The following is a 27,762-nucleotide window of genomic DNA, read 5'->3' on the forward strand; positions in this document are numbered from 1 at the left end:
TGTTGCATGAAACCTCCCTCTCTTGTTTCACTGGCACTCCCTTGCTCTGAATACTACACAATGCAACATTGGAGACTGGAGCAATGTCTGCACTGCTACAGCTAAGTAAACACCATCAACAGTTCTGCTCTGTCAGAAAGTTGAGCAAATACAGTTGTGCAGCAGGATGCTCATTATTTCCAGTTAGGCATCCTGCCATGCAGTCATGTTTGTGCAACTTCCTGATGGAGCAGCCCTCCCTGCACTAGGGATGTGCGTGGAACTGGCTGGCCCAGTTCGGTTCGAATGCAGACTCAAACCTGAACAGACCAGTTCAGTCCAGCAGTCCCTCGCAGACCTTTAAAAAAAAACTTTTTTTTTTTAAACCTTATCCCCTTTGGGGAAGGTCATCAAGGCGGCGGGGTGGGGGTGGGGAATCCACTGAGGTTCCCTCTCCCCGCACTGGCATCAGTTATATAGCTCCATAACAGTAGTTTTACATTTTATATTGTATTTTCTACCCCTTGCCTGTATCTTATGTCTTTTTCCTTTCTTTTTTATATTGTTCTTATGTTGGCCTAAGACCAAAATAAAGATTGATTGACAGTCACCTCTACAGCCACAAGTTTAATACAACTAGGGCTGCATCACTGTCATACACGTGACAGGGAATTTTATAGAGAAAGAAATGGTCATTTATATTCTCTAGAGTAATGAAATTTTTTTTTACCCATTTTTTGTAATCACAGAAAGAATTACAAGTTTTTCATTGCTGCCTTTAATCTTCATTTGCAACTCAGTTTACAAAAACACTTTGTTCTACAATCTTAATGCACACAGATCAAAGCTATTAAACTGTAATATATATAGCCCTTTAAAATTTTTTTTTTAAACTTTACAACTTTTTGGAAAGATCTACTATCCAAATGAAAGGGCTGCATAATTTTTACCACTTGTTTTATTCATAAGAAAGCTGGACCTCATTTTATAAGCTTTTACTTTTACAGAAAATGACAGTTGAAAAGCAAGAGAAAGTACTTTTGTTCAGGACATATATACAAGTTTCATACAAGTAGTACAGTACTGCTTCCAAGTTTTCAACATTACAAGATGTTCACTGTTTAAATTTACAGTTTTGAATAGCACAGAGATCCCATAATCTCTCTAACATTATACTGAACAAAAATACCATACTTCTGCATACCCAGCTATAACCGAAAACTTCCTGCTCAACCAGTTAGTATATAGACTAAGAATCCTCTGACAAATAGAACATTGTTTTTGATACATTTCGATGCTAGCAGTTGTCTCTAGGCAATCATGAAGAAAGGCTACTGTTGAGAAGAGTATTATCTTCTGCCTTTAGTGTCCTCTTTTACTTTCCAAAGCATTAGCTCCATACAAGCACTTGCATCTTCAGTACAATCATGACCACTAACTAGGAAGAAACACATTCATACACATTACTTAAGGTTGGACAATATTTGCACTGCATGAATATTAAGTAGTAATTGTTGTGACAGTAATAAACCCAGCCACTTGCTATGTTTCCTGAATAGTCCTACAGAAGAGTAGTAGCTTAACATTTTTGCATGTGTTCAATTAAAATAAGAGTACCAGGAAAGGGACAAATGCTAAAGAACATCTAGATTGTTTAGTCACACTACAATATGATCTAAATCTACCTTAGATGTAGGATATGTGTGCAGTGAAATCAAGGGTGGCCAACTGGCAGCCACTGAAGCTATTTTATTTACTCCCTGCAATACTTTGAAATTCTAATCATGGTACATGAAAAGTGTTACCTATTTAACACATAAGGAAAATAAAAGTTTACAAGTCGAAAGAAATTAGAGATATTCTACACTTTAAGATCATTACATTTGAATTTTGTATGCAGTTTTATATACATGGAAGACGGAAGGTAAACATGCTCTGTAAAGGCTATGCACAGGCATTTCTCCCTTTTGAGTTCTAGTGCAGCAAAACTCAGTCAAAGATTGGATAAGGTAGTAGGGGTGCTTCATAGTATAGCAAGTTCATACTAACCCTCCAGCTCTCTACAGTCTCACTGAATGAAGACAGAGAGAAAACGGAGGTCGGAACAGAGCATATTGCAGACAGCAATGTGTGAGGAGAGACAGCAGAGGAAGGTACTGACTTAATAAATGCATGTATGCACTGCTGCATTGTTTCTAGTGGGATCGTTGACCAGAGGTGGGCAAACTAGGCCCTCCAGCTGTTTTTTTAACTACAACTCCCATCATACCTAGCCACAACTGATGGGAGATGTAGTTCAACAGCAGCTGGAAGGCCAACTCAGCCCACCCGTTTAGACAGAATGATTCTGGAGATGTTTGCAAGCCCAGCCAAAATTTTCTTGAAGAGGAGAAAAGTAAAGCAGCAAACATCTAGTCTGATTTATCATCCAATACTCATCATCTGAAATAAGACAATTGTGCTATACAGTCTCTGATCACAAGAGACATTTGAATTATAACACTTTTTGCCCTCAACAGGAAGGGAAGCTCTGTTACGTATTTGGTACTTTGTTTCCTGTTCTCTCATCAAAGCTCTTCCACTGATAAGCTTTGCAAAAGCACCACCTAATCAAACTTCAGCTGATCCTAGGAGGAAACATTTCCATCAGGTTCCTGGGTTGCAATGTGTTGTACTTTTTATCCTCAGAGAAGGCTCTAACTCAAGATCGTCTTAGTTAATGGCTCTTTTTATGAAAGAAAATAGTTGCTAAAGTCTTGGCTCCACAAAGCTCGGGTACTACCTGAACTCACCCCTATACACCGTATGAACAGCTGCCTGAAGATGAGACAGAGGAAGGAACATTCTGATGAACGAAAACGTACTAACAATTCTACTGGTACACTGGCATAATAGGAGCAAGAGCAGTAATGCTGGTCATGTTGCTCAAACAAACCACAGCAGAACAAAGATAAATATAAACAAGTTTAACATCAGGAACAGTCCTGCCTCAATCACAGAAACCATGGTGCAAGAATCTATTCATACTATGCCATTTGTGAAATATGCATCTCTGTGTGTTCTGTGTATCTGAAAACGGATGAGTATGATCAACATGGTGGCCATTCACTTTTGTGGACCAACTCTAAGAACAGACAGAGGCTGTTCCCACGTGCAGCCTAATCCGGGATAGGAATGCCCAGCCTCGGTTAGGCTGTGTGAGAGAACTGCCAGGATCAGGCCCAATCCCAGAGGGCCAGCACCGCCTAAACCTGTTAAAGGTAAAGTTGTGCCGTCGAGTCAGCGTTGACTCCTGATGACCACAGAGCCTTGTGGTTTTTAGTAGAATACAGGAGGGGTTTACCATTGCCCTCTCCTGCACAGTCTGAGATGATGCCTTTCAGCATCTTCCTATATCGCCGTTGCCCAATATAGGTGTTTCCCATCACCTGGGAAACATACCAGCCGGGATTCAAACCAGAAACCTCTTGCTCCCTAGGCAAGTTATTTCCCCACTGCACCATTAGGTGGCTTAAACCTGCCTCTTAAGGCTAAGGGAGCAAGCGCTTATTTCCCTGATTGTATACTAGTGTCGACTGCTTGCAGCTGGTGCTGAAGCACTGACAGGCGCTTGCCAGGGGTGAGACAAGGTTGGAGTGGGCCCAGAGACGAGATTTTAAAATGGGCTCCTCCTCAAAGTCCAAGGCCTCTGCACACCCCAAGCCCACAAGGATTTAAGTCTGATATTTCAAAGTAAGTATGCTGCCTGGAAATACATTTCACTGAATATTTTTGTTTATTAATTAATTAAATACATTTCTATACCACCCAAAACAGAAGTTCTCTGGACGGTTTACAAAACAATAAGAACAGCCAATAAAAATTAAAACATTTCAACATTAAAATTAAAAAGTTAAAACTATTACACACATGCACACTTCACAATATATAGTGATATACATTGAATACTACATATTTGTGCTACTTTTAATGCCTAAAACACACTAGCAACGCTAATTATTAAAATGGCCCCCTCGCTGCAGATTAGCAAAGGAGACTGTCAACCATGCCGGGTGAGCCTATTTATGTTTTCTCAGAATTCTGAACAAATTCAGTAAAGTTTGATTCCAGGAGGTTTTTCACATGGGGCTTTTAACGCCCTTTAACACACATCTCCTCTGGAATGGAGGTGTAGCATTCACATGTTGGCCAGATTTACCCTGAAGTCCCTGCAAGTTACTGGGGAGCAGTTCACATGAAATTCAGGTTTTTCACTGCTCGTTAGAGTGTAGCCTGATTTATATCCAGAGTTTAAAAAAAAATAAATCCATTATTTTGCGCTGGTTCTTTGGGACAACTTCAATTTTGCAGTAAAGCCTCCCAGTAAACTTGCAGAAAAGCCTGCTGTGTGTAAAAGTCCCAGGTAAGTGTGTGGAGAATTGCAGCCTCAGGCAGCAAATCTAACCACATTTAGCTGGAAGTACATTTCATTGAAACCTAAAGGACTTACTAGCAAGGAAAGCATGTCTACTTAAAAATAAACTCCATTGCATTCAACTGTCTGAGATCCTTTCCTGGTAAGTGCATATAGGATTGATTGCACATGCTAAGGGATGTAAAGCAAACCAATTTGTGCTCCCAGCATATTTTGCTCCCTATAGGAAACCAGTAAGTCCCACTGAAGCAAGGAAGATAGGTGGGGAGAAATAGAGAAAAGAGCAAGAATTAGCACCACTCCTCAGGAGAAAAAGAGGGGGAGGGGAGAATGAGGAATCTGCCTCTTCTTGGTAAAATTTTAAGATAGATGAAACATGCCAGGGCTCAAGGAGCTCCTGAAGTTACACCCTCTGTCCTAAGAGTCATTCTCCCTGCTCCCCAATGTGGAAGTAGGGCTGGTTGTGGTCTCTCACTCTACTGAGATAAAAACCACTCTCTGCAGGTGCTTAGAAACAGGGTCATCCCTAGTGAGGTGCAGGGCTGGGGGGTGAATCAGCATGTGCAGGGCCTCCTTAACATTTCATATCATTACAGAATCATACTGACTAATAGCATACAGTGTAAACAGTGTGAGTGAGGTTTTTGGACATGCCCAACCAGCTTGGCATTTCTAAAGAAAAATAAAATTTTATATTTATTTTATTTATTTTTACATTTCTATACCGCCTTTCGTTAAAAGAAAACCCCAAGGCGGTTTACAAAAATTAAAACATACAATAAAAAGCAGTAAAAACATCAAGCTAAAAACAAGCATAAAAACAAGACAACAGATAAAAACACACAAAAGCAGCAGTAAAAAATGATTATGTAAAAGCCTGGGTAAAAAGCCAAGTCTTTAAAAGCTTTCTAAAAGCTGTGATGGAGTCCGAGGAATGAATGGCCACTGGGAGAGCATTCCAGAGTCTAGGAGCAGCTACAGAGAAGGCCCTGTCCCGAGTGCACGACAGCCAGGCCTCCCTCACTGTCGGCACCCGAAGCAGGGCCCCCTCAGATGTCCTTGTCAAGCGGGCAGCAACCCTTGGGAGCAGGCGGTCCCTCAAATACCCCGGGCCCAAACTGTTTAGTGCTTTAAAGGTCAAAACCAGCACCTTGAATTGGACCCGGAAACAAACCGGCACCCAGTGCAGCTCTTTCAAAATGGGTTTGATATGTTCCCAACGGGCAGCTCCGGATAAAACCCTCGCTGCCGCATTTTGCACTAGCTGCAGTTTCCGGATATTCTTCAAGGGCAGCCCCACGTAGAGCGTGTTACAGTAATCCAGCTGTGACGTGACTAAGGCGTGGGTAACCGTGGCCAGATCTGCCTTCTCGAGAAAGGGACGCAGCTGGCGCACCAGCCGAAGACATGCAAAGGCACCCCTGGCCACCGCCTCCACCTGAGCCTCCAAAAGCAGAGCCGGGTCCAGTAGTACCCCCAAGCTGCGTACTTGCTCCTTCAAGGGGAGTGCAACCCCATCCAGAACCGGTAAAATCTCCTCATCCTGATTGGCTCTCCTACTGACCAACAATACCTCCGTCTTATCCGGATTCAATTTCAGTTTGTTAGCCCACATCCAACCCATCACGGCCTCCAGCCCCCGATTAAGGACATCCACCGCCTCCCTAGGATCAGATGACAAGGAGAGATAGAGCTGAGTGTCATCCGCATATTGCTGACAACTCAGTCCAAATCCCCAGATGACCTCTCCCAGCGTCTTCATGTAGATGTTAAACAGCATGGGGGACAAGACCGAACCCTGCGGGACCCCACAGGCCACGGCGTTGGGTCACGGGGCCGAGCAGTAGTCCCCCAGCACCACCTTCTGGACCCTCCCCCCAAGAAAGGACCGGAACCACTGCAATGCAGTGCCTCCGATTCCCATACTTGAGAGGCGGCCCAGAAGGATACCATGGTCGATGGTATTGAACGCCACCGAGAGGTCCAGCAGAACCAACAGGGACGCACTCCCCCTGTCCAGTTCCCGGCGTAGGTCATCCACTAGAGCAACCAAGGCAGTCTCAGTTCCATACCCGGGGCGGAAGCACAACACATAAAAGCACAACACATGCTTCACAGTTCTCACTTAGACCTTCTGGATTGCAAAACAACTTGAACATAAGTGCATTTATGAATGAATGAATGAATGAATGAAATATTGTTTGTTCCAGAAGTTTTTGTAGTTTTCTGCCATGAAACAAGCCACTTATAGGGCTTTTTAGAAAGTTTTTTTTAAAGCCAGCAAATTTTCCAATCTGTTTCAAGTATTCAGAGACTTATCGGTCTCTCCCCGCTCCCATATCAAAGCCCTATGGCAAGCAGATCCTTATATATGGCGGGTGGGGGTGGGGGGGGAACACATCACAAAAAGGAAATCAAATCATACCTCCATTACTAAGCAGGCAAAGTCTGGTTTGTGCTGGGCAGAGGGTCTGCAGAGAACTGTGGTGGATAAAGGGCAGCCAGCGATGGTCACTCTGCCTGCCTCCTTCCTTCCTTGCTGCCTGCCGGGGCACCTGAGTTCAGGCTTCAGGGAGGCCTGCATGGAGGCCTCTCTGGAAGCCCCGCCCACCCACCAATCAGCTGAGAGGCGGCGAGAGAAGGAGCTCGCTAGCAGCTTGCAGACTGGCTGCTTAGATTGCCAGCCAGAAGGGCTGGCTGAGGGGTCTTGGGGCTGGGTGGGTGGGCAATGGGGAGTCATGTGACATGTCTCTGTGGGGCCTTCGAGGCAGTGGACCCCCAGATGACTGTCTTCCCTTGTCTAAACATAGTTATGCCCATGGCGCTCGCCTGTCACTGAGGGAATCCCCACAATGCACCATGCACTCACGCAGTGCATTGTGGGATATCCGAGGTCTGGGACAATGCATCCCGGCCCCCGGGCCATCAGGGGCAGCGGCTGAGTGCACAATCCGTTCACCCAGCACCAAAAGATGATTGTCTGTGGGGAGGTATGCTTTGCAAGGCTTCTTCCCCGCCCACCCTTTGGATTGTGAGAACAGCCCCACAGTTTGCAATCTGGATGCTTGATATAGTACGCCAAGAACACTGGAAAGTGCTGTGTCCCCAAATGATTCTACTGAGCAGCAATTAAGTGTAAACTTCTCCGCCTATAGCAGCCAAATTTTAGCAAGCCTATGCTTTCAGTTATTTACACAGACTACAAGTGCAACGATTCACAAAGAGTGCCTCTTTCCCCATGTAAAACTGGAGCACATTTGCTGGAAAAGTCATTTGCCAAAATGCCTACTGGGATTTCAGAGCAGCATTACTGAGTAACTGACATTGCAACATCCCATGAATGGTCACTTGCATACCTTTTTGCATTTGTGTCCCATAGCAGAGAGTCAGTGGAAATTCCACAGATCTGCAGGCTTCTTCATTTCCTGCTGTTCAAATCTTTAATCATCTTTAAAATCTATCCACTTTCCTTCTGATTTTGCATTCTTTTGGCTAAAGTTAATACTGAGCACTATTTGCTTGATTTGTCTTGATGCCATTTAAGAAAACTCAAAATATTTGTTTCATGAATTAAGGGACATATGACACCTTAAGAATCTCTTCTAATACTATACAAATATGCAAATTGGGTGTGTGTGTGTGTGTGTGCGCATGCATGTGCGCACACACACATATACACACGTGGGACTGGTTTAACACATATGCACTTGTAACTTGATACATCAAGTGAGGATTATTCCCTACTTGCAAGAACCTCTAGTATGGCAAGATGAAGTTAGATCAGCACTCCGGTCATTACCAAGTCGGAAGGCTACAGGAATTGACTGCTTGGCTGATACTAATGATTAAGTCACCAAAGTGGTAGCCAAATTTATTTATGGGGCAATGAGACAGACATCCTGCCTCGGTCTTTTATAGGTTTGATTTTATGGTAGTTTTGTTTTTATTTTTATATGTATTGTTATATTTACTCTGTTTACTATAATTCTGAATGGTTGTGTTATTGTCACTTTTGTTTCTGTTTGGCCTACGGTTGCAATAAAAGAACTACTACTACTACAGGAATTGATGGAATAGCTACAGAAATATGGCAGGTAACAGAAGAAGAATCAGTCAAGGCTCTAACCAAACTATGCCAGCAAATTTGGAGAACGACACAGTGGCCAACAGACTGGAAGAGGTCAGCCTACATACTAATACCAAGAAAGGAGACTTAACGATTGTGCAAACCATCACACAATATCCTTAATTTCACATGCCAGCAAAATAATGCTCAGGATCTTACTATGCAGATTAGAGCCCTACGTAGAAAGGGAGATGCCGAACGTTCAAGCTGGTTTCAGTAAAGGCTGAGGAACAAGATACATCATTGCTGATGCATGCTGCATAATTGAGAAAGCCAAAAAAATACCAAAAAGCAGTCAATATGTGCTTCATTGACTACAGAAAAGCCTTCGAATGCATCGACCATGTCAAGTTGTGGAATATCCTTCAGAAAATGGGTGTCCCAGAACATCTCATTGTTCTCATGAGAAACCTATACAAAGGACAAGAAGCCACAGTCCAGACGGAAGCATGGTGTCTGGCTCCAGATCGGCAAAAAAGTAAGACAAGGCTGTATACTTTCTCCTTGTTTATTCAACTTATATGCTGAATATATAATGAGGGAAGCTGAATTGGATGAAAATGAGCGTGGTTTTAAAGTTGGAGGAAGAAACATCAATAACCTGCGCTATGCTGACAACACCACTCTGATAGCTGAGAATGCAGATGATCTGCAAGCTCTAGTAATGAAAGTCAAGGAGCACAGTGAAAAAAATGGGACTACAAATAAATGTAAATAAGACTAAACTAATGACAACAGGTACAGCAACCAGCCTCAGAATTGATAATGAAAACACTGAAGTGGTGGACAGCTTCTGCCTTTTAGGATTGACCATTAAATAGCAAAGGATCGAGCAGTCAAGAACTGTGCTGCAGAACAGCACTTGGAAGGGCTGCAAGGTCTTGGAAAGGATATTTAGATGCTGTGATGTGTCTATACTTACAAAGATTAGAATCGTGGGACAATGGTTTTCCCCATGACACTCTATGGATGAGAAAGCTGGACTTGAAAAAGCAGGATAGGAAAAGTATTTACACTTTTGAACTTTGGTGCTGGAGAAAACTTTTGAGGATACCATGGTCAGCCAGGAAGACAAACAAATAGATCATAGAACAAATCAATCCAGAATTTTCACTTGAGGCACAAATGACCAGACTCAAACTATTATACTTCAGACACATTATGCGAAAACTCAGCTCCCTTGAGAAGTCCATAATGCTGGGAAAAGTTGAAGGAAAGAGAAGAAGATGACCAGCAGCAACGTGGATGGACTAGATTATGACAGCAATGAATGCACCACCAAGAGACCTAAAAGGCCAAGCTGAAGACAGATCATCCTGGAGCGAATCTATCTACATGGTTGCTAGGAGTCGACACCCACCTGACAGCACTTAATCAATCAATCAATAGAAATATTAATATGATAATAATATCATTCAATGTCAAATGCATTTCCCCCCTCAGTGCAGTCAATTCATACATTTAGCTGCCAGTGATCAAAATGGTGGACATGCATACACAATCTAGTCCATACTTTGGAACAGCTGAGTTTACTTGGTAAGTTTGAGAATGGCAACACAAACATTTGCTACATTTTGGTTCTTCACGAAACAAACACATTGTTTATTTTTGCAAAATGGTCTTACCATCATCCTGAATAATTCTTCTGAGATAATCAGCCATTAGATTTCTAAGTGCTCTTTTATGAGGTGCACCTAGTCGATGAGGAAAAACTACTGATGTATCCACAATTTTATTGTGAAATAGCTGTAAAGAAAACAAAGTTGGATGATTTAATGACACTTTGAGCTAGATTTTAATAAGAAAAATATTCATTCCTGCTGTAGTCTTATTGTAAAATGCTGTAACTTTTTAATTTTTTAAAAAATAAAGCTGCTTTTACAATCCTAATTCCTGGCATCGTCTTGTCTTTTTAATCTCTTGATCACTTCTGTGGTCTTAATTAGGATGTTTCTGTATCAGTTTCTTTTCCTGGATTTGCCTGCACTGGTTCAATGCAAATAAACATTACAGGTTATGTAAACAAAGCACAGTCCATGCAAAAGAAGGAAAAATGGCAGCCACACTATACCTCCTTTTTCCTTACAGGCAGTTGCCTACATTTCTGGTTACATTTACACAGTTTGCAAATCAGGAATACAGAAATAGGAACGGCATGTGATTTTTAAAAATCACTTTTGCTAAACAGTGACCATTACCTCATTACTATATACTTAGACAAAATAATATTTCATCAATATGAAACGTTATATCAAGTTTGACCAATTCCATATAAATACACACACAATATACATAGCAGATGCTTTTAAAAGCGTAATTTAAATGATTAAAATGTGACATATGAGAACATTAGCTGTTTTTGCTTTCAAGTTCTAACTGTTCTGTCAATTTACCTTAAGAGCAAATAAGTCATTCTCTAAACTGTGTCCAATTAAAATTGTATCTGCACTGAACAAATTTAGTAGTACTGCCTGCACATCTCGAATGGATGTCACAACATTCTTCATGTCCTCTGCTGTCACTCCAGAAAACCTAAAACAGATTACAGAGCCAAATAAGGAAAACAGCACAATTTGGAAGATAGGGGTGGAAGGAGAAGTAAGAAAACTTTAAAAAATATCAAGTTCCCTTGTCCTACTTCAGATTAATTTAATCTTAGGCTAAATAAAATGGAAGAATTTTCATTTGTCTACCAGCAGTTTTCATATAATTGCTAAGTCTTCTTCAAAATGGACTTATGACCACTTCCCACCTCCACAGGGGCAAGGGGCCTATTAGAACGGTCTACCCAAAGAGGTTATTGGATCTGGTAGGATTCCAAGAAGCCTTGGAGGAATTTAGTGTTGGCTTTGCCAGTGATCCTGTTGATACCCTGGTTGAGAATTGGAACAACTTGCTCACTAGGGCAGTAGACACGATTGCTCCTAAGCGTCCCCTCTGACTCGCTTCAAAACTAGCACCTTGGTATACGGAAGATCCACGGGGGCTGAAGCGGCAAGGTAGACGACTGGAGCAAATGTGGAGAAAGACTCAACTCGAATCCGACAGATTACGACATAGAGCACATCTAAAGATCTATGCTCAGGTGATACGTGTGGCAAAGAAGCTGTTCTTTTCTGCCAGTATTGCCTCTGTGAGTTCACGTCCGGTGGAGTTATTCAGGGTTGTGAGGGGTAGTATTTGCCCCCGCTCCCTTGAACCAGAATGTGTTTAAAGAACTTTTCGCAGATAAAATCTCTCAGATTCGGGCTGACTTAGTTGGAGACTCCACAATTAATTTGATGTCTGAACTGGACATGTCCGACAACTCCTCTTATGCGATTCGACTGGATCAGTTTCAGTTTGTGACTCCTGAGGATGTGGACAAGCTGCTTGGAGCAGTGAGGCCTACCACTTGTTCTCTTGATCCTTGCCCAACATGGCTTGTTCTATCTAGCAGGGAGGCTGTTATAGGTGGCCTGGTGGAAATAATAAATGCCTCTCTGAGGGAGGGCAGGATGCCTCCTTGTCTCAAGGAGACAATTATTAGACCTCTTCTAAAGAAACCTGTGTTAGATCCCTCAGAGTTGAGCAATTATAGGCCTGTTTCCAACCTCCCATGGCTGGGCAAGGTAATTGAGAGAGTGGTGGCCTCTCAGCTCCAGGTGGTCTTGGAGAAAACTGATAATCTAGACCCATTTCAAACTGGTTTTCAGGTGGGCTATGGGGCAGAGACTGCTTTTATCGGCCTGATGGATGATCCCCAATTGGGAATTGACAGAGGAAGTGTGACACTTGGTCCTTTTGGATCTCTTGGCGGCTTTCGATACTATCAACCACAGTATCCTTCTGGAACGTCTGAGGGTGTTGGGGGTGGGAGGCATTGTTTTACAGTGGTTCCGCTTCTACCTCTCAGACAGATTCCAGATGGTGTCAATTGGAGATTGTTGCTCTTCGAGATCTGAGCTTAAGTATGGTGTCCCTCAAGGCTCCATACTTTCTCCAATGCTTTTTAACATCTACATGAAACCGCTGGGAGAGATCATCAGGGGATTTGGAGCTGGGTGTTACCAGTATGCCGATGACACCCAGATCTATTTCTCCATGTCAGCTTCTTCAGGAGCTGGCATATCCTCCCTAATTGCCTGCCTGGAAGCAGTAATAGGCTAGATGAGGGAGAATAAACTGAAGCTGAATCCAGATAAGATGAAGGTACTTATTGTGTGGAGTCAGAACTCCAGAGACGATTTTGATCTACCTGTTCTAGCTGGGGTCACACTTCCCCAAAAGGAACAGGTTCGCAGTCAGGGAGTACTTCTGGATTCACACCTCTCCCTGGTTTCTTAGGCTGAGGCGGTGGCCAGGGGTGCTTTCTATCAGCTTCGGCTGATACACCACCTGCGCCCATTTCTTGAGATCAATGACCTCAAAACAGTGGTACATTTGTTGGTAACCTCCAGACTTGACTTCTGTAATGTGCTCTATGTGGGGCTGCCTTTGTACACAGTCCGGAAGCTTCAGTTGGTTCAGAATGCAGCAGCCAGGTTGGTCTCTGGGTCATCTCAGAGAGACCATATTACACCTCTGCTGAATGGAGTTACACTGGCTGCTTATAGGTTTCCGGGCAAAATACAAAGTAGTAGTTATAACTTATAAAGCCCTAAATGGCTTAGGCCTTGGGTATTTGAGAAAACATCTTCTTCATTATGAGCCCCACCGTCCATTGAGGTCGTCCGTGGAGGTCCGTCTCCAGTTGCTGCCAGTTCGTCTGGTGACCACACAGAGACGGGCCTTCTCGGTTGCTGCCCTGGGGCTATGGAATGCGGTCCTTATTGAGATATGATCCTCCCCATCTCTGCAATTTTTAAAAAATATTTTAATATCCATCTTTTTACTCAGGCTTTTTCAGCTTCTTGATAATGTATAGGTTTTTAATCTGTGATTGTTTTTTAAATTGTTAGTTTTTAATTGTTTTAATGTGTTTTTATAAGTGTTTTTAACTGTTTTATTATTGTGAACCGCCCAGAGAAATGAGTTTGGGGTGGTATAAAAGTGGGGGAAAAATGATTAGGCTATTAAAAGAGAAACCATTGGTCAGCTATTAAAAAGGAAGTCATTGGACACCATTAATGATAAAGGTTTTGCTTGCAAGCCATTCTCACACTTGTCATTGACACTAGCAGTCAATGAATACCAATGACTAGGAGCCATGCTAGTCGAGCCTCCCTCTAACTGTACATTCCATAAGAAAGAATGATTTCTGGAGAAATACCATATTTCAGACCTGAAGAATTACGTTTAAACATAGTTAAAGGCAACTCTTTCTCCAGATATCCAGTCCCTAGGTTTTGAGTTTTGCATTAACGCTCTAAACCTACTACCTTAGAATCTGACAGGCTCATTTGAAGCATCTCAAACAAATTTTGCCCTAGGGTGGACTTGGTACTTAGTTATCTTTTTGTCTGGAATGAGACTTTTAGTGGGCAACAAAGTAATATTTGTCCCAGGAAGATAGAGAATAAGCTCCAAAATTTGTTCACCACCTTCTTTGGTGCAAAAATGCACTCTAGTTCACAATACGTATACATGAAAACCTGTTAAATATAACTTTACCAGAGAAATTTGATGGCATTTTCTCAGATACACCAAAGCATCAAGCTCAACTGTTCATCTGAGCTTAAGTATGGTGTTATACACAGAGCTTTGGATCAGCACCATGGCTTATAACACAGCCTTGAAACTCAAAACATCAAGCACCTTGATGTTTGAGTGTTTGCATACCACACATACCTAGTATTATAATCTAGGATTTCATTAGCTGGCTTAACAAACGTGTCATAGATGACTTGAAGAGAAGGGTCGACTATTGCCACTCTGGAGAGTTCCAGACCACGTGCTGTATAACACTAGAAAGAAATGTGTTAGTAATATACGTAGATATATCATGAAGTTAATTCAGAGAAGAATTGGAAACTAAACTCTGGAACAGATACTAACATTTTGAAATTGTGGTTTGCTATTTTATTTATAAGAGCTTTTAAAAGTTGAAATCCAGGAAGAAACTGCATCAGAATGTTCAAAACGTTGTACACAATACAAATGTACAAAAAACTACAGATCAATTAAGGGGCTGCTTCTATGTACTTTACATCTTTACCATTAGTCAGGTCATGAGGGCAATCTGCAACTCCTTCTGCCCCTCCCCTTGGGAGGAAAGAACAAGGAACCCAGACTATGTCATCAGCTCCCAGAAGATTGCTATTCATATTGCTGTCTACTTCTATTAAAATAGACACGATGCAGTTTTGACTGTAAGCCACTTTTGGTACCTAATCTTGGCTGAAAAAGGAGGGTGTAAATATACAAATAAAATAGCAGCAGCAGCAGCAGCAGCTGTAATGGCATCTTTTGAAAAATACTCTCCTCTCTTCAACCTTATTAATAACGGCTGTCAATTAGAAACATCCTGCATGATAAGAACTATCAATTTTCTCTGAAGAGACTGATTCCCCCAAAACTGTGTCCAATCTTGTCAGAGCAGTTCTAAACTTCTTACACCAATATTGCAACAGCTTTATAATTATGTTTTTCTACAATAATTGCATATTAGTCTTTCCTTCAACTATTGTGAAGGCTGTATTGAGCTAGCCTAACATACAGTTTAATTTTTTTTAAACACAGAAATATGAATCCAGCTTGCTTTGTAACTTGAATGTTCATTTATGAACAATAGGCTAGGAGCATTTTTAAAAAAGCCAGTCTGCATTAAGTTCCCTTCTTAGCCAGTCTGCATTAAGTTCTCTTCCCCAAGGTTCCCTTCAACCTTCTCTCTTCCCTGTAAATAAGTGTCCTAAACTACAGTTAAGCTTTATCAGCTTTCATTGTTATTAACAATCTAACAAAATAAACTAGAGCTGTATTCCTAGATAGATCTTGTGCCAATATTACGGTAATGTTCAACTCTATCTTTTATCCAGGAGCAAAACCCAGTCATCTGACACTGTAGGTGCATATATAAGAAACCTTAATATATATTGTTAGCAATGGCAATAAACCTGATTATATATTCTTTCATTCTTTCTTTCTTGGTCTTTGTTCTGTCTGGATTGTTAAACACCGATTGCTCCATAATGCTAATTTACCATAGTTCAGGGACTGAAAAAGCAACTTTTGCAAACATGAGACTGATTACATTGTACCAAGAATCTTGTACAAAGAAACCCTCTACACAATTGCATGTAAAGGTGTGCGCCTGTTTTGCTAACAAATACAACCAATATTGTTTTCTACTTTAAATACAGAGTACACTACAAAGAATGCTGAAACAATTTAATCTGATGCAACTGTTTTTGTTTTGAAACATAAGTGGGGTCATGAGAGTTGTTTAACTGAAAAAAATCTTGAGATTTTTTTCAATTAAACAACTCTCATGACCCCACTTTCACTTTTTCACACTCTCAATTACTATGAATATGAGGAAGTAATCAATTTAGCACACTTCACCTTATGAAGACAAACCTCAGAAATTCACCAAAATTCACCCCTCTGCCCAATCACTCTGAAATTGGGGACAGGTGGTAGCCTCCACCCATTAGGCACTATCTACCAGCCCACCCCACTCCTTTGGGGCAGATCCACTTTCTGCCCCCAATCTGCCCCAAAGACACCAAAACTTCAAAAATTCTCAAAAAAATCAGCCCTTTGCCCAATCCCCCTGAAATTGGGGTGGTAGCCTTCACCCATTAGGCACTACCACCCCACCCCACACCTTTTGCCCAGATCCCATGCTATACCCCCGAACTGCCCCAAAGTCACTAAAACTTCAGAAAATCCCCCCAAATCAACCATGAACCGAGTCACCCGAATTTTTAGGGCCCGAAATTCGGGTGATTTGGCTCGGGCCCGAAAAATATCGGGGACATCGGGGGTGGTTCGGTTCGGCCCCGAATCACCCGAAATTGCTCGTTTCGGGCACAGATCGTTCTGTGCCTGAAATTTTTTGCACATCCCTAACAATTTTATATCTTGGCTTTTCTATTTCTTAGCATACCATTTCACAATCTAGTGCAAATACACCATAATTTCCATCAAGTGGAGGTGGTTTGATGAAAGTCATCACAAAGCCATCCCTGTTTTCATTCCTTCCATCGTGAACATGGAACTACAGAGTACAAATAAAGATGCATATTAGTCCGGATGGTGATATTTTCAAATATATACCATATTAAATTCAGTACTGATATCAATATTAATGATCCACAAGCTGCACAGCCATATGAGAACCAAGGAAGGGCTGAACCCTCTGCAGTGTACCTGTGGCGAAGACTCGTTCTACAGCTGACCGTGGGCAGAGGGGGATGGGCAAATATGTTCACTTCTCTCCCCTCCATCCAAAAGCCGTTTTTGCTTGCACAAATATGTTGCCGAGGGCTGTGCAACCCCTCAGTGACATTTTTCTGCATGCAAAAATAACTTTTGAGAGGGAGGAGAAAGGAAAACCGCCCCCTCCCCTCACCTGTGCTTGGTTGTGGAACAAGTCTTTGAAAGCAAGCAGTCCTCCTTTTGCTGTCCTATAGCTACACGACATGTGGGCCAATAATTGTGTGTTGTCAAGCCATTTCCAACCTCCCACTCCTGGAAAAGGTTGTTGATTAAGTGATGATTCAGAGCCCTTCACAGATATTATAACCTTTACAACAACTTCCTGCAGTAGGTCATTATTATACCTGTATTGTAGTTGGGGAGCTGAGACTGAAAGGTAGGAAATTATTCAAGGCCATCTTGTGAATTCATGGCTGAAGAGAGATCTGAACTGGGGACTTCGGAATTCATCGCTTAATCACTGTGCTATATTATACCAGATGATCACTTTGCCGCTTCAGGCACACAGCTTTCTAGAACTCCGCCAGCCTAATTTTTGATCTAGGCAAGGCACTGAGGCATTACTCTGCTATCTAGAGATTCATGGAGATTCATTGTGTAAATTGATCATGGAGATCAATTTACACAATCAAAAACTGTGTTCTACCCGGGTTTGGGAGCTATGTGTTCTCCCAGTTTTTGGTTGTGTGGAAGCATAATAGGAAGAAAACCTGGGTAGACGTGATTGTGTGCAGCAAGGTAGGAGGAAAAGCTACCCAGGTTTTCCTCCTACCTTGCTTCCACACAACTGAAAAATCAGATTGCTTAGCTGTAAATATTGATCTTTGAGTGATCTGTGGCTGTACAGGACCTTGCATAGTAGACTTCTGTAGCTCCTCATGCACTCTAACTGCATCACACAGTATTTGATTAGGTAGTTAGAACACCTTTACCATCGGTTCCAGGACGACCGCTGCAAGAGATTATTGTCCTACTACTTGAAAGGATGATCATTTGAAAGGATGAGACAAGTTTTAACGCTCAAATAGCATAGAACAGAATAGCATACTATAGCAGGGAGGTTGGGAGGATCTTATGAATATCTGCGGTTCACAGATCAATAGTTATAGGTAGGGATGTGCACAAATTGATTTTTTTGATTCAATTTGTGCCCAAAACAAATCAGCCCTGATTTCTTTTGCATTCAAATTTACTCCCTCCAAATCACCCCGGATTCGATATGTATTTGCTTTGATTCGATTTGGACCTGGACCAATTTGGACCACTTAACAAGGTCCCAGGGGCACCTAATTTGGCTGGTGGGTAGGTCCCTAAGGGTACCACCTACCATCCAAATTTCAAAGCAGTGGGACACTTGGTTGATTTTTAATGAATATTTTTAGTTTTTACTGATTTTGAACATTTCAGCCATAGGAAACAATGGGGATTTGAAGTTGTCATACCTAAACCTAACATGGACCCCCAGCTTTCATTTAAAAAAAATGCTAAGCTCTAGCCCTTGGAGAAGTGGAGTTATGGAGAAAATGTGCAGTCATTTTTCGTTTTTGGAGAGGAGAGCTGGTCTTGTGGTAGCAAACATGACTTGTCCCCATAGCTAAGCAGGGTCTGCCCTGGATGCATCTGAATGGGAGACTTGATGTGTGAGCACTGCAAGATATTCCCCTCAGGGGATGAAGGCACTCTGGGAAGAACAGAAGGTTCCAAGTTCCCTCCCTGGTTTCTCCAAGATAGGGCTGAGAGAGATTCCTGCCTGCAACCTTGGAGAAGCCGCTGCCAGTCTGTGAAGACAATACTGAGCTAGATAGAATGTGTTTTAAGGAGAGGAGAGCTGGTCTTGTGGTAGCAAGCATGACTTGTCCCCATAGCTAAGCATGGTCTGCCCTGGTTGCATCTGAATGGGAGACTTGATGTGTGAGCACTGCAAGATATTCCCCTCGGGGGATGAAGCTGCTCTGGGAATTGCATAAGGTTTCAAGTTCCTTCCCTGGCTTCTCCAAGATAGGGCTGAGAGATTATTATTAATTATTATTATTATTATTATTAATTCAATTTCTATAACGCCCTTCCAAAAATGGCTCAGGGCGGTTTACAAAGAGAGATAACAAACAAATAAGATGGTTCCCTGTCCCCAAAGGGCTCACATTCTAAAAAGAAACATAAGACACACACCAGCAACAGTCACTGGAAGTACTGTGCTGGGGGTGGACAGGGCCAGTTACTCTCCCCCTGGTAAATAACGAGAATCACCACATTAAAAGGCGCCTCTTTGCCCAGTTCCTGCCTGCAACCTTGGAGAAGCCGCTGCCAGTCTGTGAAGACAATACTGAGCTAGATAGGCCAATGGTCTGACACAGTATACAGCAGTTTCCTATGTTCCTAAGTGTTTGGATTCTTTGTTGTATAATAACTTTTCCTCAAATGAATCCCTATAAGGATTCATTGCACACCTTCATTTTTTCTGTTCATCTTGACTGTCACTCAACAGTGTCAACTGTCATGTGCCAACTACACCCCCTACACACACACACACACACACACACACACACACACACACACACACACAGCCTGCAAGGCAGTGGGGCACTCATTTTAATTTTTAGGAATACTGAAATGTTTAGATTCTTTGGTGTCCAATAACTTTTCCTCATCATGAATCCCTATAAGGATTCATTATACACCTTTGTTTCTTCTGTTCATTTTGACTATCATTGGATAGTGCCAACTGTCAACTGCCATGCATCAAATTTCTTTATTTGTGACCCAAGATCAGCATAACAAAACATAAACAAAGCATCTCACAACATAGAAAGAGACAAGTGGAAAAAGGAAATATGTAAATATATAGATAAATGTCCAACTGCCATGTGTCAGCTACACACACACACACACACACACACACACACACACACACTATTTTTTTTTTTGAATTTTTGAAGTGCTTAAACTCTGTGGTGCCTTCATTACACACCTTCATTTCTTCTGTTCATTTTGACCCCACTGCTTTGCAGGTGGGGGTGGGGAATTAGTGGCATCCCAAGTTCCAACTGCTCAGCAACACACAAGCCACTGTGTACTCAGTCTATATTTTAGGAATTTTTGAGGTGTTTAGAGTGGTGTGTAATGAATCCTCATAGGGATTCGTTATGAGGAAAGGTTATTAGACACCAAAGAGTCTAAACACTTGAAAAAAAATCCTAGAACATAAACTGAGCAGTAACCCACTGCCTTGCAGGTGGGAGGGGGGGTGTAGTTGGCACATGACAGTTGGCACTGTCAAAAAGATAGTCAAAATGAATAGAAGAAATGAAGGTGTGTAATGAATCCTCATAGGGATTCATTGAGGGAAAGTTATTATACACCCAAGAATTGAAACACTTGAAAAATAGTGACCACACATTTTGCTCCGTAACTCTACCTCTACAAGGGCTAGAGCTTAGCTTTTTTGAAAAGAATGAAAGCTGGGAATCTACGGGAATTAATATGAGGGATCCGAATCTCGAATTGATTTGAATCGAATCAGGCATGATTCGATTTGTACCTGAATCTAGCCAATGAACTACAGGGATTATTTGTTTTGTCTCCAAATCACCCAAATCAGCTAGATTTGGGTACAGATTGATTTGTACCCAAATCACTTTGCACATCCCTAGTTACAGGTAAGCAAACTGTTTATCTGTGAAACTGATCCGCGTGGTATTCATAATAATGGGTGATTAGTAAGCTTACCCTAGGAGGAGGAAGCAGTATGCTACTGCAAGACTATCTTTAAGACACTTCTCCCAAACTCTGCTGTAGTAGCCATTCGCACATCCAATAAATAATGTTTCACAAGTGGCAGATTAGATGACCATGTCGCTGCCTGACAAATATCCTGCATCCTCATTTTGACATAAGTGCTGCTGAGGATGCATATGCCCTTGTTGAATGTGCCCTCACTGTATGTGGCAGAGCCACTACCTGAACTTTATAGGTCTGAAGAATTAATTCCACTAACCAATGGGACACATGTTGACATGAAGGAGCTCACCTCATGCATTTGCCTTTAAAAGCAATAAACAAAAGGTTCGTTTTTGGTATAGTCTTTGTTCTTTCTAGATAGTACAGTAATGACCGACATACATCTAAAGCATGCAATACAGTGTCCAAGTCAGAAGTTGGATTCTGAAAGAATACAGGTAAAACAGTGTTTAAATGAAAATCCGAAACTGTTTTCGGCAAAAAGTGTGGGTCTGTTTGCATCACCACTTTATTTGGGAGGAATTGTGTGTATGGCACATCAGCCCTAAAGGCCATCAGTTCACTCATTCTTCTAGCACTTGTTATTGCAACTAGAAAAGCAGTCTAAAGTCACTTTCAGTGATGCTGTAAGCCATTGGCTCAAATGGGGCAGTGGTTAATGATGACAGTACTAACAATAGACTCCACTGCTCGACTGGCTCCCAAACTGGTGGGTAAAGATTATTCAGACCCCTTAGAAATAGTCTGCAGTCTGGGAGTGAAAATGCAGAATTTCCGTTCCAGCCAGGCAGCTTAGAGAATAAAGCTGCTAAATGTACTTTGACACGTTCAGCCCACTCAGATATAGGAGTACCTCCCTAATAGTAGCTTTCCTTGGTGCAAAATTTCTTGAGGCAGCATAGATTTTAAATTGCTCCCATTTGCTTCTATAAGATTTGCGGGTTGAGGATTTATGCGAGTTTATAAGTATCTTTCTTAAAACCCTATCCTTCACACTGTCAACTTCAGAGTTCTGAGATTGGGGTGTAGTATTTTCCTCTCCTCTTGTAACAGCAGATCCGGATATGTATGCAGCCGGATAGCGGCAATGGATAGGTGTAGTAAGATCGTAAACCATGGCTGACATGGCCATCATGGTGCCAAAAGTATGCATCATGTGCCCTCCAGTAACACCTCCACTAGCACCTTTTCGATTAGTGGCAGAGGAGGATGAACTTAAGAAAGAAGCTTTGTCCAATTCAACTGGAAAGCATCCCCTCAAGATTGAAGACCTGCCCTGGATCAGTACTGATTTGCCTTTCTGTTTGAAGATCTGGTCTACATAGTCTTGGCGAATCTGTATTCATCTCTCATTTAATGTGGATTGCCATTAACTGTACATTGCTCTTTATCCACCAATTACATATTTGGATACTTAGTGTGCACAGTGACTGTGATACAGTTCCACCTTGTTTGTTTAAATAAGCAATGGCAGTTGTATTGTCCTTCACTATTTGTACTGTCTTTTCTGCTACTAAGAGAATGGAATGACTTCAAAGCTAGATGCACTGTCATGAGCTCCAAAACTTTGATGTAAGAGCCCTTTTGATTGGAATTCCATAAGCGTTGAGCCCTGTGGGCACACAATTTGCACCCTAACCTATCAAGGATGCATCTGTTACAGTCACTGTGGGAAGTGGTGTTTCAAATGGAACTGCTTCCAACAGGCTGCGTTGAGATGTCCATCACCTCAAAGAGTTTTGCATGTGTTGTGGAATTTCTACAATTTTTTGTTGGCTGCCCACTATTGGATGAAATACTTCGAGGAACCACATTTGCAGTGGTTCTATCCTCAGGCATGCATGTTGCACAGTTGTAGTGCAAGACACCATCAACCCCAACAGTCGCTGTACACAGTGAGCTCTTTGATGAGGTTCCAGCCAAATGGTTTGTATTAGGTCTCGAATTAGGACCTGTCTTTCTTGTGGTAAGAATACCCTTTTTTCCTTTGCATGCAAGTGCAGAACTCATATACTGAATCCACTGAACAGCTCTAGATGGGATTTCTTTACCTTCACTCCCAGGGATTCCAAGAGCTGGAGCACATACTGGGTTTGCGAACATAACTCACTTGCAGATTTTGACATCATCGACCAATCATCCAGGAATTGAAAAATTGAAATCCCTTCTGGTCTCAGATGCACAATAATTGGAGCCATGCTTTTTGTAAAAACCCTTGGAGTGGTTGCAGGTCCAAAGGGCAATACATTATATTGGTATGCTTATTTTCCAACTGTAAACTGAAGGTATTTCCTGTGGTTTAACTGAATGCCGATGTGAAAATAGAAGCCCATTAAATCTAATAATGCTATTGCTATATATCCAACCAGTGTTCTCTCTAATTTTTCTCATCTGTGTGCGAAATGAGTTTTGTTCTGGGCGGTAGTATCAAGGCAGTGTGTGCACACATGCATTCAGATCGGGGCCTTCCTAATTCAACCTGAGCGAGATCTAAAATTAACTGCATGCATGCCTTAGAGGGAACACTGTATCCAACATTGTAATCTGAATGCATCAGGCAGTAGATAATGAGCCAGGCTCAGACTGTACTAAGGCTGTCATTGAGAGGCCCAATTCCAAAATTGTGTTTGAAATCGTGTGATGTCTGTTGACTTTGCAAAGGTATCTGCAAACCTCTTCCTGAACTCTTCATCTGTAAGATTCCATGCTTCCTGGTGTACTTTCTCCACAAAGAAAGATTATACTTCTCCATGCAGGCTTCATAGTTAGATGCCAGATAAAGATTTTGATGGATAAGCATGCTGCTGAATAAACTGTTCTTCCAATGTTATCAGTCCTGCGTACCTCTTTGTTGACCGGAGTTGAATGGCGGCAACTAGAATTGATAGATGTCGCACAGTCTAGCACTAATTCAAACCTCCACTTCAATAAGACTGGCACACTATTTTTATTTTATTTTTTACATTTATATCCTGCTCTTCCTCCAAGGAGCCCAGAGTGGTGTACTACATACTTAAGTTTCTCCTCACAACAACCCTGTGAAGTAGATTAGGCTGAAAGAGAAGTGACTGGCCCAGGGTTGCTATGCATCTGCATGGCAAAACATCACATCAGATGTATGGGTCCTGTGCATAGTTTCCACTGGTTATGCAACAGAGTTGAAGACCCTGATAGTTTATATCACTAATGAATTAGAAGTCAGGTGCTTAACGAAGAAGGAGCAGTCCTCTTCTTGAACCCAATAAGAACCCTCTAATCTTTTAGAAGTTGTTTTAGATAGAAGTATGGAGTACCTCCTATGCAGAATGAGCAGCTTTGGATATTATAGGGAGCATAGGAAGCGCTACTGGCTGTGCAGAGTGAGATGCTGTAATGAAATCATACACAGGATCCTTTACTTCTGTGATCATTTTAAAATTTCAAGACCCAGTGCCTTAGCCATAGCAGATATTTGTATGCTGTAGGCTTTCAATTCCTCTGTCAGGGAAATTGAAGGTGTAGACTGGGCATTCTCCTCAGGCAACAGATCAGGTGGGTGCTCAGTCTCTGCAGATTCACCCTCAGAATCTGATGAAATCCTCCTCCTCTGATGAGGGCCTCTCTCCCTCCTTCCTGCACCACCTCTGCAGAAGTTGCTGTCAACCTTTAAGGCAATTGTCCACATACATAGGATGTGTCTAGTTGTCTGTATAGTTGTCTGAGATGAAGCCAGTGTTGCTCATGGAACTGCCTGTGTAGTGACGGTCATAACCCATTGATGAGATGTTGATCTGAGTGTGACCTAAGGCTGAGAAACCTGTTACTGAAACTGGGGCTCTAAACAGAGAGGCTCTCTAATGTAAGGAATAGCCTCCCCAGTGAGGTTTGCCTGGCTTTAACACTTTGTTTTTTTAGATGCCAGATAAAGACCTTTTTGTTCACTCAGGCCTTTTAAATTCTGATTTTCAATTTTCATTTTAAAAGTTTTTAAATTGCTTTGTATTGTATTTTTTATTCTGCCCCCGCACCAGACTGTTATGATTTAATGTTATGTGTTTTTCTTTCATGTTTAAATGCTGTGTTGTGAGCCACCCTGAGAATAATTTATGGGGCAGCTAACAAAGTTGTATTTTAAATATTATTTTTATTATCATTATTAATTATATTATTATTATTATTGTCACTATTTGAGAAGTTCTTTGATCCAATGAATGTAGATGTTCACCTCTCATTCGTTCCATAGTGGAAACCTGTTTTGCTTTTATAAAAATGATATTTTTTGTAATCATATGGGAGTCCTGGGGATGCAGTGCATCTATGACCATGAGAGCAGTCATTTGTTGCTGGCAAACCCCAATGACCAGTGCAAGAAATGTATTGGGAGTAATCTGTTCCAGCACTCTCAGTTTGAAAGCCACCCCTAGTGCGAGAGGAACCTTGCAGGAGACATAGACGGTGTTTTTTGGCACAACCACAACTTCATTATCCAAGTCACCCTCCATATCTAGTCCTTGGCTGAGAAAGCCTTTAAATGTGGAGGTAGATGGAGTACTTTCCAATGAGTCAAGGAGAGACAGCAGAGATCGAATGACTATTTGATCCAAAGCACTCTCTATCCCCTGCATCAATAATCAACCCTGAAGGAGACATTGTGTCTCAGGGTACCCTCCCTCAATGCCGATTGGAATGACATTCCTTCCTGCTGCAGACACCAAGGGCGAGTGATGTGGTATGGCCGTTGAGGAGGATGACCTCATGATGCGGACGCACATGGTCCATCGACAATGATGGACCCCTGTGGAGCTGGCATCGAGCTCCGTGGCTAATGAGGTATCTTGTGGCATCACTGTCAACATAGATGTGCGCATTCCCAATGTCAAAGCAGCTCTTGTAGAGGATAGAGTGTGTACACCTGAGCCTGAAGGCAAGGCAGCACTCTGATCCCTGTGCTTCTTTGCTGAAGAGGAGGCAGGCAACTCCTCATCTGAGGCTTTGCACTTCTTATATTTCCTATGATGTGTCAATGAAAATGAACCTCTCAACACATCAGCAGGACACTTGAAGACATCTTCTGCCAAAGTAGAACGCCCACTTGGTGTTGAGCATTTGGACTGAATGGCCGCTACACTTCCCAACTTAAATCTTGACGTCGCCACCAAAGTCGACAGAGGTGAAGATTGAAGTGTTGGAGTCGGTGGTCAGAATGCCTGTTCATAGAGTGCTGTGTGACGTTGGAGCACTTTATTCTTTAGAGTTTGGTGGGAAAACAATGTACAGATCTTGCACGTCATGTTATGTTTTTTGCCCAGGCACAAAAGGCAAGAATTGTGGTGGTCCATGGATGGTAACTTGCCGCCACACTAAGTACATCTTTTGAAAGTTTTCTTAATGTCCATTTGGAGACAGAGTTTACAGTCAAGCTGAAAATACCAAATACTAAGCAACAAGAATAAGAGTAGTCAAGAAACAGTCCAAGTTAAAGCCAAAATTTATAACTGTCCATTTTTCTCACACAGAGAACCAAACCAAAAACAGAGGAGCACAGTCCGAATGAGGTGTATGCTAAGGAGGTCAGAAAGGAACCAAAGGAGTGGTGCTTTAACTGCCAAAATAAACAGTTGCATCAAACGCGAGCACCATGAGGAGCTTAGAAATTCCACCAGTGAGCTCCTGAGCAGATGCAGAACCCCAGGCTTATGAATGGCAACAGATCACGCGTTCAGTATAACAGGCTATTTTAATTACATACTATCTATGATTAATTAGAATAAATTTTGAGGACCTCTCTCATATTTTCTACATGTGGGCTAGCCAACTTGAGCTGACTGAGGTAAAGATAACAAACATCAGTTCACTGATGGCGTCCCACATCCCCAAGATATGATGTCCCCTCTCTTGGGGTATGCCTGGTCCACCAATAGAGCCTGAGGCTGGAGCAATGGGCAATAGTCCATTTTCTACATTTAGTAGAAACACAGCTACCTTTTTCATCAGATTGAAACCTGTAACAGTCATCTGTGCTTTTCATAAGCTCACTGCTAGGGTACAGTAATGCGGTTTGTAGGACTAGTGGCTGACATGATGCTTTGAGTAATGCAGCCGGAAGACATCAGCATTGCTGCTTCCATGTACATAAGAGTGCCATTGCTGATGTCTTTCCTCACCCTTGTGCATCACATCAGCCATTATATTTATATAGCCCCAATGTACATGAGCTCTTAAAGTAAAAGAGAACAAGTCCAGGGCCCAAGGCACTTAAAAGCTGGCTCAAGGGAGAGGGAGGGAAAGGGAGATGAGGTAATTTCAGTTAATGTTCTTGAGCTTAGTTACAATAGGGTCTTGGGACTAGGCTTCATGTAAAAGGTGGGTTTAGAGGAGAGATCTGAAGAAAGTAATGCAGGTATTCCAAGATGCAGTGCTAGCTATAAAGGACAGCAAAGGAGAAATGGCAGGGTCGTTTGAGGGAGCTTACATACAAGCGTATAAGCAGCAGCAGCAGTAGTAGTAGTACATACAGGGCACAAGGGAACAAAGTACCCCTGACAGTAATTTGTACCTACCATCTGGTGCACAGCTGCATCATACACCTTCCCTATGGCTTGTGGATATGATGGAAAATTAAAAAGAATCCCTGAAAACTAGGTTATGCAAAGTTTGAGAACTCTCATTGTACACCACTCTCACCTTTGCAACCTGACATCCAGGAGACCCAACAATTCCTTCACAACAACTATAGCGTGTTTCCAAACCACCAGGTACTGTTACAGAAAAAGCAAAGGGAGACAGATGAACTTCAAGTAATTTCTTATCCTGAATATTAGTATTTCCACTGATTATACTAAAAGTCAATCTACCAAACATATTCTTACACAGAACAAGCAAAAGTGTTTAAAAGCAGTTAAGCAAGAACAGGTTAAATGCCAAAAATCACAGTATGGATGCATTGCAGAGTAGGTTTTGGGAATGTGCAAAACATGCCATTTCGAGTGTTTTGAAATGAACATCCTTTAAATAAACAGAACATCCTTGAAACAGAACATCCTTTAAATAAAGGGCTTGTTTTGAGCTCAGAACAAAAAAACCAGGTTGCTCACCTATAACTTGGGATCTGGAAGAGATCCATCGACATCCATAAGTATGGGATTCTGCGCCTGGACAGGACCCA

The 27,762-nt window shown here is 42.0% G+C and overlaps 1 protein-coding gene across 14 annotated transcripts in view; it reads right to left on the bottom strand.

Annotated features, from left to right (window-relative positions):
- Window positions 1-741: 741 nt before the first annotated feature.
- LOC128344657 (RNA exonuclease 1 homolog) overlaps window positions 742-27,762 on the bottom strand; it is a 62,193-nt gene continuing 35,172 nt past the window's right edge. For 11 of the 14 annotated variants that reach the window (XM_053295274.1, XM_053295283.1, XM_053295272.1 and 8 more), the window contains 7 exons: window positions 27,282-27,355; window positions 16,549-16,659; window positions 14,289-14,404; window positions 13,216-13,353; window positions 10,913-11,051; window positions 10,145-10,265; window positions 742-1,417 (listed from right to left, as the gene is read on the bottom strand). In XM_053295274.1, coding sequence (XP_053151249.1) covers window positions 1,329-1,417; window positions 10,145-10,265; window positions 10,913-11,051; window positions 13,216-13,353; window positions 14,289-14,404; window positions 16,549-16,659; window positions 27,282-27,355 — 788 coding nt within the window. In that variant the 3' untranslated portion in view covers window positions 742-1,328. The remainder of the gene's footprint in view (window positions 1,418-10,144; window positions 10,266-10,912; window positions 11,052-13,215; window positions 13,354-14,288; window positions 14,405-16,548; window positions 16,660-27,281; window positions 27,356-27,762) is intronic. The other 3 variants (XM_053295273.1, XM_053295276.1, XM_053295278.1) reach the window with 3 other exon arrangements.

The sequence above is a fragment of the Hemicordylus capensis genome, chromosome 2 (assembly GCF_027244095.1).
Source record: "Hemicordylus capensis ecotype Gifberg chromosome 2, rHemCap1.1.pri, whole genome shotgun sequence".
Taxonomy (NCBI): domain Eukaryota; kingdom Metazoa; phylum Chordata; class Lepidosauria; order Squamata; family Cordylidae; genus Hemicordylus; species Hemicordylus capensis.